This window comes from Rattus norvegicus, chromosome 14 (genome assembly GCF_021556685.1).
Source record: "Rattus norvegicus strain SHRSP/BbbUtx chromosome 14, alternate assembly SHRSP_T2T, whole genome shotgun sequence".
NCBI classification, from domain to species: Eukaryota; Metazoa; Chordata; class Mammalia; order Rodentia; family Muridae; genus Rattus; species Rattus norvegicus.
In genome coordinates this window covers 42785171-42804381 of record NC_141547.1, presented here as the reverse complement: position 1 = coordinate 42804381, position 19211 = coordinate 42785171, and the positions used below count along the sequence as shown (strand labels likewise).

Below are 19211 nucleotides of genomic sequence, written 5' to 3'. Positions count from 1 at the left end.
TGAGGTCAGAGTCCAGGGTCAGTCCATGTATAGTCTTTAGGTAGTGACTTAGTCCCTAGAAGCTCTGGTTGCTTGGCATTGTTGTACATATGGGGTTTCGAGCCCCTTCAAGCTCTTCCAGTTCTTTCTCTGATTCCTTCAACGGGGGTCCTATTCTCAGTTCAGTGGTTTGCTGCTGGCATACGCCTCTGTGTTTGCTGTATTCTGGCTGTGTCTCTCAGGAGCGATCTACATCCGGCTCCTGTCGGGCTGCACTTCTTTGCTTCATCCATCTTGTCTAATTGGGTGGCTGTATATGTATGGGCCACATGTGGGGCAGGCTCTGAATGGGTGTTCCTTCTGTGTCTGTTTTAATCTTTGCCTCTCTATTCCCTGCCAAGGGTATTCTTGTTCCCCTTTTAAAGAAGGAGTGAAGCATTCACATTTTGATCATCCGTCTTGAGTTTCATTTGTTCTAGGCATCTAGGGTAATTCAAGCATTTGGGCTAATAGCCACTTATCAATGAGTGCATACCATGTGTGTTTTTCTGTAATTGTAACCTCACTCAGGATGATATTTTCCAGTTCCAACCATTTTCCTATGAATTTCATAAAGTCATTGTTTTTGATAGCTGAGTAATATTCCATTGTGTAGATGTACCACATTTTCTGTATCCATTCCTCTGTTGAAGGGCATCTGGGTTCTTTCCAGCTTCTGGCTATTATAAATAAGGCTGCTATGAACATAGTGGAGCACGTGTCTTTTTTATATGTTGGGGCATCTTTTGGGTATATACCCAAGAGAGGTATAGCTGGATCCTCAGGCAGTTCAATGTCCAATTTTCTGAGGAACCTCCAGACTGATTTCCAGAATGGTTGTACCAGTCTGCAATCCCACCAACAATGGAGGAGTGTTCCTCTTTCTCCACATCCTCGCCAGCATCTGCTGTCACCTGAGTTTTTGATCTTAGCCATTCTCACTGGTGTGAGGTGAAATCTCAGGGTTGTTTTGATTTGCATTTCCCTTATGACTAAAGATGTTGAACATTTCTTTAGGTATTTCTCAGCCATTCAGCATTCCTCAGCTGTGAATTCTTTGTTTAGCTCTGAACCCCATTTTTTAATAGGGTTATTTGTCTCCCTGCGGTCTAACTTCTTGAGTTCTTTGTATATTTTGGATATAAGGCCTCTATCTGTTGTAGGATTGGTAAAGATCTTTTCCCAATCTGTTGGTTGCCGTTTTGTCCTAACCACAGTGTCCTTTGCCTTACAGAAGCTTTGCAGTTTTATGAGATCCCATTTGTCGATTCTTGATCTTAGAGCATAAGCCAAATTCTTACCCTACTCAGTAAGCAGTCAGAATTAAAAGTAAAGTTTGAGGAACAGGGAAATGTGTCCAATTCCCAGCACCCACCTAAAAATCAGACATGGCAGTGTGTGCTTGTGATCTTAGTGCCGGAGAGGCAGAGACAGGAGGGTCTCTGTGCGTTTCAGGCCATTTTGATCTGCATAGAGAGTTCCAGCCACTCTACACAGTGAGACCCTAGCTCAAAAAAAACAAAAAAAAAACAAAACAAAAAACCCCTGATTTTAACCACACACTCCCTGGCCATGGGCACACACACGCACGCATGCACATACACATGCACAGGATGGGGAGAGACATCCATAAAGAAAACATTTTTTTAAAGTTAATTTTTGTAAGAGGATTAGAGTATATGACAGTATTTAATCAGCAGGGATCCTGTAAGAAGTAAATCTTTTCTACTAGTGTCTCAATAGCTAAAGACAGTTACAGTTGTCTGGTAAGCTCTAGTTTTTTGTTTTCTTCTCCCTTCCCTTCACTCTCCTTTCTTCCCCTCCCCTCCCTTCCCCTCCCCTCCCCTCCTCTCCCCTCCATCTCCTCCCTACCTTTCCATCTTCTTCTTCTCCCCTCCCCTCCTCTGTCAGGTGTCCTTCTTTCCCCTTCCCTCCCATCCTACAAGGCCTTTGTTTTAAGGTGGAGGGTAAAGAAGAAGCTGGCCGTGTTGGAAATTTGCCCCCTTTATTACCTAGCCACAGTCCTCTGTCTTTTTTTTTTTTTTTTTTTTTTTTTTTGGTTCTTTTTTTTCCGGAGCTGGGGACCAAACCCAGGGCCTTGCGCTTCCTAGGTAAGCGCTCTACCACTGAGCTAAATCCCCAGCCCCTCCTCTCTCTGTCTTATTGGCCTCCAGGGAGGCTTAACTCCTACTGTTTTGCCACTGCTGCCCTGTATTTAATGTTATTAAAATTATGTCCTTTTGTGTTGTGTTTTTCAGCAAAAGAAGCCTTTGAGAAGAAGGTCTCTCCAGTGATCATAGATAACACAAACCTCCAAGCGTGGGAAATGAAGCCATATGTTGCTTTGGTTTGTACCACAAGTTTATAATACTGTTTGGGGTCACTGAGGGGATGTCTATTTCACCAGTGAATCTTAAGCACTTGAGAGTATCTTGGTTTGCCTTGAACTGAGTTTCCTCTGGTCTTGTGTGAAATTAGAAGAGTAAGACAACAGCAGGCCTGAGTAAAATGAGGAAGCTCAAATGCAACCTTCCTTCCCCTGCCCTCCCCTCAGCCCACCCTCCCCTCTCTCTCCTCTTTACATAAAGACGATTTTTAGTTCCCAGGCTGAATGGCTGGATTTGGCCTTAAGCCAAGTATCTATTCTTGAGTGCAGGACTCCTGTTTTATCTACCATTGAATCTTCTGGGTGTATCCCTGTGCGTGCATGCATGAGGCGGCATCTTCCATTACCAGCACACGCTGTGCACATGAAAGCAGGATCTATGCTTCCTTAGTTGGATGCACATTGGATTCCTTATGCCCAGCACATCCTAGCTGCTCATCTCATTTGTTACTAATGTATGGGTCTAGGGTCAGTCAGACGTTTTAACAGATGGAGGTTTTATTAAATAGTGCCCAGGACCATGGACACTGGCCAGATCCATACCTGAGACTCATGCTCAGAGCATAGCTCCAAATTACATTAGATGGGCTTACAGAACTCAAAAGGCTATGTACTTCCTGCCTTCATGCAGTCAGAGGCAAGCATACATACATCCTGCAGGGACCCTGTGCACTTGGGGAAACCAAGCTTGTTTAGAGGAGCATGGAAAAGCTCCCAGCATCCCATGAAGTGATCTGTCCTTAGGCAAGTAGGGCTTACAGGTTAGAAGCGTTTTGTTTATAGATCACTTCAGCACAGTAAACTTAAAGCATAACATCACATCACGTTTACTGCACTTGAGCTATCTTTTAAGTCTAATTCTTTACCTTTTGAAAGTTGTGCGTGGTGCTGCACATTTTTAATTCCAGAGCTAGGAAGGCAGAGGCAGGTTGATCTCTGTGGGTTCAGGGTTATAGGTTGTTCCAGGAGATCTAGGGCTGTATAGAGAGAGACACCCCCCCCCCCAAGTATTTTCTACAGAAGCAATAGATTTTATTTTAGTTTTTTGGAACTTGGAATATGATTTGCTTTCCAGCCATCAACTCAAATACTCAGCACTGGGGCAGGCCATCTGGGGCTTACATTGTAGACTGCTCTGTGCATCTTTACATGTTTCTCCTTCTCTTAGAGAGTTTTGTGATGTTGTCTTCTCTTATTTATTTGTGTGTGTGTGTGTGTGTGTGTGTGTGTGTGCTTGCGCAAGTTCATGTGCATCATCTGCTTGCAGCAGTTACAGAGGCCAGAAGTGGGCATTGGAGTTGGAAGTGGTTGTGAGCTGCCCCGTGGGTATTGAACTGAGCCCTAGTCCTCTGTAAGACAGCCAGTCTCTTTCTTTTTTTTTTTTTTTTCTCGGAGCTGGGGACCGAACCCAGGGCCTTGTGCTTGCTAGGCAAGCGCTCTACCACTGAGCCAAATCCCCAACCCCGACAGCCAGTCTCTTAACCACCGAGCTATCCCCCCTCAACACTTTCCTAAGTAGAAAATAAAGTGTTCCAATTGTTTCTGATGTGCCAACTCTTTTGTTGTCTGTAATTGTTTTCTTTCTTTTCTTTTTTTCCCCCAAAGCTAGGATATCACTTCACAACCCAGGCTGACTTTGAACTCTTGATCTCATTTGTCTATTTTAACCTCTTGAGTGCTGGAGTTACAGACATTCTCTGTTATATCCAACTTTCCTTTTTTAAAATACGATTTAAAATATAAAAATACTTTTCTAGTATTGATTTCTTGACTTTTCTTAACTTTATTCAGAAATAAATAGGAGACTCTTGCTTCTCACAGTGTGTCAGACTCATTATTTCTTCATACAGACTTGGATAACAGGAGGAGGCTAGGTCAGAAGTGTTAAGTTAGATCAAAGACCACATTTCAGGCACTGCATTTTGAGCAGCAGTGTGGATGAAAAGGAAGGTCTAGCTAGCATTGCAAAACAACCCGCAGAGACTGCCTGCTTGCTGGACAGGAACAAACGCAAGCATGCAGCATGGAGAAAGTAGGGAAGGGAATCAGGGCTGTGTCAGGTGCTCTGAGGTGAGGGGTGGTGAGAGTGTGCCTCTGCCTCCTGAGGGCTGCTGCACCACCACCGCCTGAGGGTAAGCAAAGGGAGAGCTGGTAAATAGCTGGTGTGTGGAGAGGAGTATACAGTGGGGCAAATACGTGTATAGCATTATGTAGTATGGAGTTAATTGAAGAGGAAGATCACGATGCCTGCGGAGGGGTTCCCGAGGAAGGATGTGTGTAAAAGTGCAGTGGTTGATGGCTGGAGTAGTCATGCTAAAGCTCTGAAACATGGCATAAGCAGTTGTTGGCAATGGGCTTTAAATTATACCAATATTGAACGGAAAGGAGGACTTGGCTACGGATGGTCGAGGAGGTGGTTTTCTAGTGGATATGAGGGAGAGAGCAGCCAGAGGCATGGAATTTAGCCGTGACTCCTCTAGGTTGAGTCTTCTGGCTTTTTCCCTTGCTTTTGTGTTTGTGTTCCGGATGCTCAGACCGCAGCCTGCCCATCCTCCCGCTCTTTCTTTGACTTGGGTGTTTCTCACAGGAGACAGACCTCTCAGTAAGACCCAGGTGTGGTGGTGCATGCTTGTAATTCCAGTTCTTCTACAAAGCAAGTTCAAGGCCAGTCTAGCTACTTGAGACTTTATCTCAAACAAACGGAGCAGCAGCAGCGGCCCCTTGCAGTAACATTTGCCGTTTGTTTAAAAGAAAGCTGAGAGCAGAAGGTTGATCAGTTCAGCCTGCTGACCAGATCATCCGGGAGGCTGTTTCATTTTTAATGTGATAGTCTATAAAATTGCATTCAATTTTATGGAAAATCATTTGCACCTTTTTTTTTTTTTGTCTTTTCTGTAGTCTCAAAAGCATAAATATAAAGTCCTTTTCCGGGAACCGGACACATGGTGGAAGTTCAAACCGAAGGAGCTTGCAAGGTAAAACCTGCCTGGAGGTTTTCTGATTACTCTACAGCAGTGACCCAAAGTTTAGCCAGATTTTTCCCTTTATAAATGATGAATGAAACAGAACTGATTAGATTTTTGCTTGTCCACTTAAAAGTTGATTACATGTACTGTTAATGTTTTTGACCAGTTTTAAATAATTATTTCAAAATGCTTATGTATTGTTTGTGTGCTTATGTGCATATGAGTGTGTGCACCCACATATGTCATGTCACTATGTGAAGGTCAGAGATGATCTCTCTGGAATAAGTTCTCTCCTGCTCCAGGGACTAAACTCAGAATCAGGCAAGCAAGCCTAGTCAGCCATCTTTATGGCCCTTATCCTTGGTTTTATGAAGAGTTGAAGATTTATATTTTATAATTAATAGCCAAGGAATTTTTAGTTGTCTTATGTTGTCAATTGTATACTTCCTTGTAATAATATGCTAATGTTTATAACTAGAAAAGACCCTGGGAGTTGGTACTCTTGAGCTGTGTGTCTGTTGACGGCAGGGACTTGTAGTTTCTAGAGTGCTAGAGAGTGGGAGGGACAGTGACGGGAAAAGTGGCAGGCATTTCAGTCTCTTACCCTACTCTTTATTTGGTTGCTTGTCTCGAATTTAAAAATGTTTTTTTTTTTTTTTTTTTTTTTGTTTCTTTTTTTTCCGGAGCTGGGGACCAAACCCAGGGCCTTGCGCTTCCTAGGCAAGCACTCTACCACTGAGCTAAATCCCCAACCCCAAAATGTTATTTTTAAGAGATCAACATACGTTGTCTTTTCTTTTGTGCTCTGAAGATTTAATTTAATTTTAGGGTAGTTTCTTTGTAATGATTTGAATTAATTCAATACAAAGTAAAGGGCAGTCTGACGTTAATTTCTTCACAGTGTGGTAGGACTGTGTCCACTGTCTAATTCGGAAACATTTTCATCCTTTCACAAGGAAGTCACACCACAGCAGTTCCTTGCTCTTCGGCAACCTCTCCTGCGTTTCCTCTCTAGGGTTTCCTATTCTGGACAGTATATATATACATACACAATGAATTCATGGAGTCTTTTTCTCTACCATCTTGCATTGAAAATGTTTTCAAGGTTTATCTATGTTGTGGCATGTCATATCCCGTGTCTCTTAATTGTCTTTCATACGTTACTGGATTTGCTTTCCTATATTGTGTTTGGAGTTTTCGCATTTGTGTAGATGAGTAGGGTTAACAAGCAGCACCCCACCCAGCCCCACCCCCAACACACATACACCTACCTACCTTGCCCGCTTTTAGTATCATAAACTAACAGAGAAGTATTTCCTCTCAATTGGAATTTCGCCCCTCACACCAAAGTTAAGACTTTAACAAACTTGCATTCCTCTGGCATTTGCTTGTGTACAGTGTAAGCAGTCAAGGTCTCTGTTCAGGCTTGATGCGGTCACACACTTGGTGTGTGTTCCTCCCCATTACTCTGAGTAGTGATACGGTTTGGTTTTGCTTTTATTTTTTTCAACAAAGTGGTCCTCATACATCAATAGCTCTTTGCTTGGTTGGTCTTCTTTTCTGTTGTGTGCTGCTTTGCTTAATTTAGGATTTTCTTTATTCTACCTTCTTTGTTTTAAAAAAATATACTTAGCTTATTTCTCTTGTCTTAAAGATGTAGAACATTTTTAAAATAAGAGCATTTGATGCTCAAACTCTCCCGCTATTTTATTTACTTCCTTTTGCGTGTTTACTTGTAAAGCCGCATTATAAGTACATAGATATGGCTTTGGGTTATCGAGAAATAGGTTTTACAGTCTCCAAGACAGTGGATGTTTTTCTTGTGGATTTTCAGTTCTCTTGCAGTAGGGCTACATCGTGTGACCCGTGTGACCCATGTGATAGCTCCATTCTCTTCTTCTCTCCAATGTCTCACCGTGCTGCCCTGGAGGCCCTGGAACTATAGCAATCTGCCTACCATTGCCTCCTGAGTGCTGGGGTTTGAGACCTGTGTCATCGCAACCAGCCCCAATAGTCACTTTTTAAATGCTCCACACCTGCTTAGTGAGTATGTGCACTGAGGGCTTGAGAGCTCAGTAGGCAGAGTCAAGCTTTGAGAACTTGAGTCTGATCCCCAGGGTTCACATGGTAGGAAGAGAACCAGCTCCTGTAAGTTGTCTTCTGACCTCCACATGCATGCTGTGGCATGTACACACTCCTACCATACATACATCCACACAGAAGCCCTCCCTGCAGTGGTTATGTTGTGTTAGTGTGCTCTCTAGTAAATCTTAGCAATTCTGCTGTCTGGTGTGTTCTGGAGCTTTCTGTGCTTGCTTTTCTTTTGGTTGGTCTTGTGGGTTAATTTTTGGACATGGATGGTGAACTCTTCCAATGTGAGACAGTGTGTGAATCCCTCTGCTATAATGCCTGTCAGTCTGTCATCCCACCTGTGTCTACGTTATATATTTGGAGGGTAGTTAGTGAAATTCCTGAGTATTGTTTGTTTGACGTTACCCTAATTAACTGCACTTTATCCCTTCCCAGTGATTTTTCTTTTGTCTTTAAGACTGGTTTGTTTAATTAATAGAACTGTACCAGCATCCTTTTAGTTAACATTGGGGAGTTTTTCTCTTTTCATACTTTTACTGTCAACCTTTTAATATCCTTAATGTTTATTTATTGTGCCTAGTATGGCTTGTTTCTCTGTCTGCCTTGGCTTTTTCCTCTGTGTGTGTGTGTGTGTGTGTGTGTGTGTGTGCAGAAGTAGCCCAGGATAGCCTTGAACTCCTGATCCTTCTGCCTCCACTCTAGGGTATTAGGATATCAGGCAAATACCATAGTTCTCAGTCCCATCTTTCTACATATGCTGCATCAGCTCTCTCTATGGGTGTTTTGCTGCTCACATAGCTGGCCACCTTCTCAGCGTTCACTGTGCCTGATGCTTGTTTTTCCTCTTTATGATTAGTGCTTTGTTTTTGTTTTTTTGAGACAAGGTCTCACTGTGTAGCCCTGGCTGACCTGGAACTCACTATGTAGACCAGGCTGACCTGGAACTCACTATGTAGACCAGGCTGACCTGGAACTCACTATGTAGACCAGGCTTTCCTGGAACTTACTATGTAGACCAGGCTGTCCTTAAACTCAAACTCACAGAGATCCGCCTGCCTCTGTCTTCCAAGTGATGGGATTAAAGTCATGTGCCACCAGGCCTGACTTCTATGATTGTTGTTATTAGAAAAAAATATGTATGTGAAGTTTTTCTCTCATCATATTTTAGACAATTTAGGTGAAGTTTGAGTGTTTCCTTGTGTAATGATTTCTAAAGTATATATGTTTTGTTCATATTTTTTAGTGGCCACTTCCATGTTTCACATGCAAAGCTTTACCTCTACAGTTAAACCATTTTCTTTGCCTTCCTACTCACAAATACTAGGACTTTATAACACTCACGTGTGGTTGGTTCTCATGAGTGTACATGATATCATTATGTGATTTATACACAACTGTTTGTTTTGCTCAAGTGTTTTCTTTTTTTTTTTTGGTTCTTTTTTGGTTCTTTTTTTCGGAGCTGGGGACTGAACCCAGGGCCTTGCGCTTGCTAGGCAAGCGCTCTACCACTGAGCTAACTCCCCAGCCCCTCAAGTGTTTTCTTTATGCTTCATTTTCCCATTGTAGCATAGACCTTTCTTTAATCTGAGAGTTTGTCTGCCTGGTATTTACCTTTAAACTTTTCTTTACAGTAAGAGTCTGTTTTTGTGAAACTATTTCTTTTTAAGTTCTCCTTTGAAAATATTTTTAACATCTTCATTCTTATAAGAAGACACTTACTGTATATATTCTGAGTTGTCAGCTAGTTTCTGTTGCCGAAAGTAACATTTATGTTTTATTTCTATTGCTGTTGCTAAGTCTTCTCATTCTAATCATTTTTTTATCTATATGACTAGCCATATTTTTTAATTTCTTGCTTAATGTCATCTCCTTTTTCTGAGTGACAATTTTAGCGTATGTTTTTAGTTATGGATTTCTTTACCTTGTTTGATTCCTGAAATCAGGACATGTGTGTCACTCATCAGTTCTAGAAAATTCTCAGCGTTTGTCTTTAAACTGCTTTTGTTCCATCTCTCTCTTTTCTTCTTCAGACTTGGATCAGTGGTATACTAGACCTTTTTTTGCTTTGGCCTCTATGTCTATGTTTCTTAACCTCTCTCATATTTTCTATCTCTTTGCTTCTCTGTGATATGAAACCAGACAAGATCGAGGTAGGTAAATATGAAAGCCATATTTACCCAAGAGGCAAACACTAGCATTAGCCCTGGTATTCAGATATAAAGGCTTGAATCCCGACTAAGTTAAGAGAGTTACAGCTGAGAGGCTTTCATTAAGAAGCAAACCCAAGGGGGACTAAAGCATATTATCTTACCTCCTGGCACTGCAAATCCAGAAACACTCTCAGTCCGAGACCTAAAGATCTCCATGTTCGGGTTAACCAACTGCGAGTTCATTAACAGAGTCCGATGAACGAGCAAGACTGAATGCAAATGCAAATGACTGACTTCATATTTGGACATCCAGAGACTTAATATGCTGGGAATCCAAAAATATTGTTTGAACCTAAAATGTAATAAAATGTGTTTGTTTTAATTTAGTTGGGATCTGGTTTTATTATAACAGGAAGGCACTGTGGGATATTTACTTAGAGTCTCTCTAGTGGGATACTTACTGTTCATAGTTAATACTTAATTAAAACCCTTTAAATGACAGTCATTGTTTTATGAATTTTTTTCCAGAGACATCTTTTAAGATGATTGAAACCTTTCTCCTGAGTTAATAAAGGATATCTGAAAAAAAAAATGTATAGAATGACAGTTTAAAAGAGCCCGGCTAGGTTGGGTGTAGTGGTGTAATCCCAGCACTCAAAAATCTGAGGCAGGAGGATCCCAAGTTTCAGGTCATCAGCCTAGGCTTCATAGCAAGACCACATCTTAAAACAAATGAAAACAAACCTTCTAAAACAAAGTGAGCTGGAAATGAAATCGGTCCTCTAGTCTTCCCATCTCACATGAGAAGTGCCATTGGTGTCAGGGGTGCGGCTCAGTGGTCATGCGTTACCGTCCCAGCACCGCAGAAAAGGACTTCTGGACTGTGTATGGTTTTTTTTCTTTTTTTTTCCTTTTGGTTGCCAACCTTCTTCCCACTTTTCTCTTCCCTGGACTTTTCAGACGCAATATTCATGGAGTAAGCAAAGAGAAAATATCAAGAATGCTGGAGCACTATCAGCGTTTTGTTTCTGTGCCAATAATTATGAGTTCTTCAGATCCAGAGAAAACCGAGCGGATTGAGTTGTGTGCATATGCTTGTGAGGACAGAAATTCTAGGTGGGTTAAAGTATATTTCATGCAAAAATTGCAGTGTGAAGCTATGGTTTCTTTTTTAATGATAGCTTTGAAGACTTAAAATCACTGCTGATCAACTAAAAATAAAGAGGTTTTGTTTTCTATTTAAACAGTTTCACCTGAAGTCAGCTGAGGACACTAGCAAGAGACATAAAAGTTCATGTGAAAGATGATTTTTTTTCCCCTTTAAGCTGATAAGGGTTTGTGAGTCTGTGGTTATACAGTGAATACACTTGCCTTTTTTTGAGTATTTTCCTTTTAATTGCTTTTTGTGTACATCATTTTTGAATTGTTTTTAAGGTTTCGGTGAATGTACTCTGAGTTTTCACATAGAGAATTCAGTTAGTGTTAAATGTGATTTTACTTGGAAAAGTTTGTGGGAGAGTTGGGCCTGAGAATTCCGAAGATGAAGGAAGATGAAGGAAGATGAAGGAAGATGAAGGAAGATGAAGGAAGATGACTTGTCAAACCGAATGAGGGAAAGTCGTTGGCGTTCAAAGTATAACGCTAGCATTCGGGAGGATTGTAGAACATTTAGTAAATGATGTTCAAAGTATAACGCTAGCATTCGGGAGGATTGTAGAACATCTAATAAATGATGTTCAAAGTATAACGCTAGCATTCAGGAGGATTGTAGAACATCTAGTAAATGACGTTCAAAGTATAACGCTAGCATTCGGGAGGATTGTAGAACATTTAGTAAATGACACATTAGATGAGAGCTCCCTAACCTCAGAGGAAAATTTCCTTCCTTCCTTCCTTTTTTCTTTCCCCCAAGACAGTGTTTCATACTCTGTCGTTCTGGCTGTTCTAGAACTTGCTTTGTAGACCAGGTGGCTCTGAATTCACAGAGACCTGCCTGCCTCTGCCTCCAAGTTCTGAGATTAAAGGCCTGTGCCACCACTGCCTGGCTTCAGTTTTTCTTAATCATGCAAAAAGTATGTTGTGTTACTGCTCTAGTTAGTAACTAGACCCTGGGAATGCAGAACTTAAACGTGAGGCAGACTGGAGACCCGTGCAGTAGCCAGCTTCTATTCAGGGCATCAGGGGATTTATATTCTGAGGATATTCTGGGGTTTAAGCAAGGTCTTGTGAGCAACAATAATAGAATCCCACTCCTATTTACCTCAGTGGGAGTCACAGAAGTGCATTCCAAACACACCCATGTGTGGAGGAAGAGAGCTCACAGACTGTTGTTAACTTGTTCTCACAAGCTCTCAGATCTCACATAGCTTGACTCGTGGATTATACCTGACAATATTGGTTTTGAGCTCCTGTAAATCGGTGGTTCTCAACCTACCTAGAGCTTCTACCTTTTAGTACATCTCACGTGGTTACCCCCAACCATAAAATTATTTTTGTTGCTACTTCAAAACAGTAATTTTGCTTCTGTTGTGAATTGTAATGTAAATATGTTTCCCAATGGTCTTAGACCCTGTGAAAGGGTTGACAGAGATCATGACCTACAGCTTGAAAGATAAAACTCTCTTTGTAGGAAATGTAGACCCATTGTAACATATGCTAAGCTATGGAGGTGAAGGAAGCCAGCAGTGAACTGTCTTCCCCTGTGAGCACATGAGAACCTTCATTGAGATAGTCAACATGTCTCACTGTGACTGCCAACTGAAGGTTGGCTAGTGTCTGCTTCACATGGTGCACCATGTTGGTAAAGAATTGTGTTTGTGCAATTTTAGGGAAGAGTTAAGATTAGTTCTTACATTATTTCTTCTACCAGTCTGGGGATCGAACTCAAGGCCCCATGTCTGTTGGGCTAGTGTTCTGTCTCTGAGCTCTACTATTGAGATATATATATATCTCCATCTCAGCTTTTATAATATTTGTGTAATCTAATTGTAAATATTTAGAATAAATGCTAAGTGTTGGCTGGCTGCATGATTCTTTAATTTAAATCAGTATTAATTGCACTGTGAGGAAACTTTCTTACCACACTTGAAATGTTTTGTAGCCCAAGAGACAGTGAAGCTGTTACCTCTACAAAAGAAGAAAATGTCTCATCTGCATCTCCAAAGCACTTGGACTTAACGGAAGAGAAAACACTTGAAGTAGCCACACAAGCAGTGTTACCTTCGAGTGAACCCCCGTTACCTCCTACCAGTTTAAACAGAGGAAGAAAGGAGCTGGGTGACGGGAGTCACAGTGTTCATGGCCACTTCATTCAGGAAGACCCAAGCACCTATTTCCCTAATGCTGAAGGCAGCGTTCAAGCCCCAGATAGAAGTGAGAAAGAACAAGAGGTGGTGTCTGCAAAGGAGCGTTCTGAAGCCGATGCATGGAGTCCTGCAGAGGGCGCATCCTCAAATGGTCACTGTGTTGAAGGTGATCAAGAAGCCAGTGAGTTTGCAAGTGCAGCTACCCTTCCAAGGGAAAACCCTTCACCTCCTGAAATACTGGAAGAAAGAACAGCAGGAAAGAAAAAGACCATTGGGAAACAAAAAAGCAAATCCTCTTTGGAGAAACCCAAACCTGAGCTATCCAATTTTGTTGGTGACTGGCCAGTCGATAAGACAATTAGCCAGAGAACCAAAAGGAACCGGAAAACTGAAAAAGGATCATCTGTACAAAATGACAAAAAATGTAATCGCCCACAGTCCCACAAAGTATTAGATACTCGGGTCTCTGTGAATACAGATCCTATCCAGCCCCAAGGATCTCCACACGGAAATGATGATCCTTCAGAAGTACCCAGTAACTATCACTATGATCCTTACAAAAGTACTGAGCAAACCTCATTCAGCACTGTGAGCGACTGGCCCTCATCTGCTTCGTTAGCTCAGAGAGAGCACAGATCGAGAATGCCAAAAGCTGGCTTAAGTGAACCCAACGTAGAATTTGGAACCAATGACAAGTTGGGTGAAATACCCTTATATCCAGCACATGAGGCCTACTGGGGGACTAGCCCTGAAGAACTGAAGACCCTGAGTTCCAACCTTCGAAGTTCTGAAGTGCTGCCCAGTAAGACAGCTCATGAGCATCATCAGACTCCACTGAGTCAAATGGTTCCTGGCCAGCACACACTGCCCCTTCCCTTTCCCAGCAGTGCCGCAACTCTTCCTGGAGTGGTGGGGCCCCGAGCTCTAACAGAATTCCCCGTGGGGGTGTCTGGAATTGTCTCTGGAGTAGATACAGGCACTTGTACCCAGACTGAGCCCCAAGATTTTGCTCTCTTGTGGAAAATAGAAAAAAATAAAATCAGTGTTTCAGATTCTGTCAGAGTGTTGACAGGAAGAGTAGATGGGTTTAAGCCAAAAGACTTCACTCTTAATAGAAAATTGAATGTTCAGGAAACTATTCCTTATAGAGTAATGCATGATAAAAGTACATTCGTTGAAGAAAGTGAGCTTACCAATGCTGATGAATCTGAAAATCTTAACATCCTTTGCAAGCTGTTCGGGTCCTTTTCCTTAGAAGCCCTGAAAGATTTATATGAGAGATGTAATAAAGATATTATTTGGGCCACAAGCCTCTTGCTGGATTCCGAGACTAAATTGTGTGAGGACGCTGAGGTTGTGAATCCCCCCGAATCATACAGTGAGTCACAAGTTGGACCATTTTCAATGGGGTTGGATTTGAAGGAAATTATTAGCCACAGAGGAACTTCAGAAGGTTCCAATTCTTGTGTATCAGAATTTAGTCCTGGAATTGGTATCAGGAATACCAGTGCACAGTCTGACGGTGACCCAGAAAAGGGGAACTCCGAGCAGGAAGGGATAAGAGCTATAAACCCTGAAAACCCTGAATCAGTAGCCAGAATATTCCCTAATGCCACTGTAAATGTAAAGAATAGTAATGGGATGGCGCCTGACTTGTCAGGTGCGTACACCTTTAAGCAGCCCCTTTCACTTACTCCACGGTCTTATGTCCCTAAGGATGTTAGTGATATAGAAAAAAGTCTAGTGACAGAGACTAGAGACAATATTCATTCTTTTCTAAATTTATCTGACATTATTAACTCGGCAACGAGTACTTCAAATCCCGAATTAAATGAAGATGTTTATCTTACTGGCTCTTTGGAAGTAAAGAAAAATGAAAATCTTCCTAAGGATTATGTGAAATTTGCAAACATGGAAGAATTTATTAATGAAGATAAACAGGAAATGGAGAAAAGTCTAATGCCAGGAACTGGGTGGTCAGCAGGAGTTAGTGAAGAGAGTAAACCTGAGGTATCAACTCCTGCACCAGTGGCAGCCAAGTCTCTGACCATAGACTGTCTGGAGCTGACCTTACCCCCTGAGCTGGCCTTCCAGCTTAACGAGCTGTTTGGCCCTGTTGGTGTTGACTCAGGTAAGGAAAAAGTAAATTGTGTTCACGTGTGAGTGTGTGTGTGTGTGTGTGTGTGTGTGTGTGTGTGTGTGTGAGAGAGAGAGAGAGAGAGAGAGAGAGAGAGAGAGTCTCTGTGTAAACAGCATATCGTTTCTATTTCAGTTGTAATTTTTGTTGGCTGAATATATCTAATTTATGTCGTATAATTTTACATAGTGCCTAATTTTTGACACAACATGTTTTTAAAGGATTTAAAACAATTAATTTGAAGTAGAGTTATAGAATTTTAAATTTCAATGTATCCATGTTGTAAGTTTTCCTGGTACTTACCTTACAAGTGAACTTTGCAAAAGTGAACTTTTGGGAATAGAGTACTTGGTGCTGTTTCTGATGGATTAAGGCAGGAATTAACTTCCTGGCTTCCTGTTATGGGAAGTTCAGCTAGAGGAATGTATTAAGTTACCGAGGCGTGGGGTAACATAAGTAGATTTGTTGTGAAGTTTTGTATGTTGTACCAATTAAGTATGAAAACAATGGCCTAGAACATAACAATATCCCAAGTAAATAGAAATGTGGTAGTAATTAATGACAAAATTTAATTTTATGCATGAGTGATGATTCTATTTTTTCTTTTTCTCCCTTTCCTTCACAAGGGTCTCTAACAGTTGAGGATTGTGTGGTTCACATAGACCTGAATCTGGCTAAAGTGATTCATGAGAAGTGGAGAGAATCTGTAATGGTTGGTAACTTCCTTGGATGAAGGCCCCTATCCACCCATGTCATTTTACTCAGATACACATGCGTGTAATTTTTAAAAATCTTATAAAACAGAGCTCTGTAAATAGGGATTTTATAACCTATAATATCTCATATATATATTCTTTTACTCTTTATTTTATGTACAATAGTATTTTGCCTGCATATTTGTGAGGGTGTCAGATCCCCTGGAACTAGAGGTACAGACAGTTTGCCATTTGGGTGCTGGGAGTTGAACCAGGGTCTCCTGGAAGAGCAGCTAATGCTCTTAACCACCGAACTGTCTCTCTAGCTGACATAGCTATTCTTAGTAATTTTACTTATATAGTTTTGTTATTTCACTTAGTTTTACTAGTGACTCAGAGTTCACAAGAAGAACTAATGCAGCCTGTAGCCTTGCTTCCCATTGCACCCTCCTTTGCCAACCCTTGCTCTTTGCCTTTGTGTTCAGGAGCGACAGAGACAGGAGGAGGTTTCTCTCGGAAAGCGCATGCAGGGTAAAGTACAGCTGACTTACACTTGGCCTTGATGTTGGAATGTTGACTGCGTACTCTTTAATTCATTCTGAATGTACTCCATAAAATAAGTTACCCAAAGATTTAAAAAGTCTGTGCACACACACACATGTATGTATGGAGAATGTATGTCATGGTGTATGTGTAGAGGTCAGAGGGAAGTTTGCAGGTATGTCCTTCCACCATGTGGATTCTGGGGATTGAACTCAGGTAGTCAGGTTTGGCATCAGGTGCCTTTACTCACTATGTCCTCAAGAATTTTGATTTACAAATGAAAAAAAAACTTTTTTTTTTTTTGTTTTTTTGTTTTTTTTTTTTGGAGCTTGGGACCGAACCTAGGGCCTTGCGCTTGCTAGGCAAGCGCTCTACCACTGAGCTAAATCCCCAACCCCAGAAAACTTTTTTTTGGTGTGTGTATGTATGTGTTTTTTTGCGATTGTGTGTGTGTGTGTGTGTGTGTGTGTGTGTGTGTGTGTGTGTGTGTGTAGCCCTGGCTGTTCTAGAACTTGCTTTATAGACCAGGCTGGCCTTGATCTCACAGAGATTGCCCTGTTTCTGCCTCCGAAGAGCTAGAATTAAAGGTGTGTGCCACCACTGTGCAGCAAGAAATCTTTCTTAGATTTTTTATTTATTTTATGTACACTGTAGCTGTCTTCAGACACACCAGGAGAGGGCATCGGATCTCATTACAGATGGTTGTGAGCCACCATGTGGTTGCTGGGATTTGAACTCAGGACCTCTGGAAGAGCAGTCGGTGCTCTTAACCACGAGCCATCTCTCCAGCCCAAGAAATCTTTTGTGTATTTATTGAGACAGTTTGAAGCCATGGCTGGTCTCAAATTTGCAATACTTTTTTTTTTTTTTAAAGCTTTTTGAGTGCTGGGATCATACTATGCCCAGCTATGAATAAATGTTCTCTCTTTCTCTGTCTGTGTCTGTCTGTCTGTCTGTCTGTGTCTCTCTCTCAAAAAAAAAAATCGATACTGAATCTTGGTGCAGAATAGAAACTTAGAGAGAAGTAGGACCGTACTGTGCTTGTCATGATTGCTGCGGTGTCTTAAGTGTGCGAGGATACATGTCAAAGTGCCTCTTGGTAAGGAGGTCAGAAAAAGCCTTGGGCCTGTCTTCTTGGTAGCGTTATAGAATTATTACTTGGCTATTCACATCTTTTTTTTTTTTTCGGAGCTGGGGACCGAACCCAGGGGGCTATTCACATCTTTATTGATATCAATATCTGAGATTACAAAGGTAGACCTGAATCTCGAAGGCCCTTGATTCCAGATGACTTCTACCCAGTCCTGTCCGCAGTGACCTCAGTCACGGCAGGCCTGGTGAGAAGGGCCTCCTTTGTAAAGGAGCACCTTGAGTACTTCTGTGCACGTGCACACTGCAGCCTCACAAGGCACTGTAGGTTGAAGGTTCTTGGGCTCTACTTTGGTTCAGACTTGTACTTCAGGAAAGAAGCTGGTCACACCAATAGGGACTCCCGGGCTTGAGAACCAGAGACATACATCCAGTCAGCCTTGGGAGAGAGGTGGGGAATATGACCAAAATCAACATGTGAAATTTTTAGGAATTAATAAAAGAGAGAGAGAAAGCTGGCTAAGGTTAGAAGTGACTGGGCTATATCGTAGTTATGTGACTGCCTGTGGCTGCAGCAGCCGCCTCTTTACTTTTCCACCGAGACAGTGCTCTCTCTGAATGTACCTGTCCCCCTTAGAGATGCTGTGTTACCCGGTAACTCCCGTCACTGCCAACCTCATGCTTTGTTCTTTATTTTGAATGTAACTTGCTATTTATGGTATCCTCTGGTCTGTTAATATTTGTCAGCATGTTGCTCTCCTCAGTTCTAGGAGTAGAACAGTGTGGCTAAGTGCAGCTCTCCCTGTTGCTCACCACCCAGCATTAACGGTTTTGTTGGGGAGGGAGTAAAAGTGACATGGAAAAGATCGGGAAGCATTGAGCTGATTTATGGTTACCTAGGTCATTGCTCACGTGAAATATTTGCTTGTAGTTATATGAAGGTTTATTCTGAAATTTCAAAGTCATATAAGCTGAAAAGGACTTTAAAATCCCATGTTTCTCTTGTCTTGTGTTTGTTTTGTGTTGTCTTGTGTCTTGTGTTTTGCTTACTTTGTATATTGATTGCCGAATCCATGACTCTGCTTTATATTACTCTTGTAGATCCTTCCCTGGCTGGACATACTGTTCTTGATAATTCTGAACAAAAATCATCCCAGAAAACAGGCAAAAGGTTATTGAAGACTTTAGCAGCACCTGAGACCCTGGATCACTGGAACACTCAAACGAAGAAAGTCTCACTCCGGGAAATAATGTCAGAGGAGATTGCCTTACAGGAGAAACATGACTTGGTATGGTTGTCCCAGACACTAGCCTCAGTCTCGGACTGCAGTGTGGTTACATGTGATTTTCATTTAATTCTGTCTCTCATATTTAACCTGGTTAAAGGCGGTCTTTAAACAGGAGGTTATAAATAGAATCTGAAGGCAAGGCTTTGCTTCTAGTTGACACTGATACATGTAGACTGTCCCATTAAGTATGTGTTAGTTTTAGATTTAATTATTTCAGGCTGTTGAGCTGTGTCATTGGTAGTTTTGTTTGTTTTGTTTTATTTTTGACACAGGGTTTCCTGTGTAACCCTGGTTTTCCTGGAACTCACTTTATAGATCAGGCTGGCCTTGAACCCAGAGATCTGACTCTGTCTGCCTCTTGTGTGCTAGGATTAATGAAGCCACCGCCAACTGGCTTCATTGGTAATTTTTTTTTTTTTTTTCGGTTCTTTTTTTCAGAGCTGGGGACCGAACCCAGGGCCTTGTGCTTCCTAGGCAAGCGCTCTACCACTGAGCTAAATCCCCAACCCCTCATTGATAATTTTTAACATTTACTTCAGTTA

At 41.7% G+C, this 19211-nt stretch overlaps 1 protein-coding gene across 2 annotated transcripts in view; it reads left to right on the top strand.

Annotated features, from left to right (window-relative positions):
* The window catches only part of N4bp2 (NEDD4 binding protein 2), a 71709-nt gene that overhangs the window by 29698 nt on the left and 22800 nt on the right, over window positions 1–19211 (top strand). For both annotated transcript variants that reach the window (NM_001446970.1, XM_087583077.1), the window contains 7 exon segments: window positions 2277–2365; window positions 5303–5379; window positions 10572–10727; window positions 12712–15047; window positions 15680–15765; window positions 16234–16279; window positions 18482–18669. In NM_001446970.1, coding sequence (NP_001433899.1) covers window positions 2277–2365; window positions 5303–5379; window positions 10572–10727; window positions 12712–15047; window positions 15680–15765; window positions 16234–16279; window positions 18482–18669 — 2978 coding nt within the window.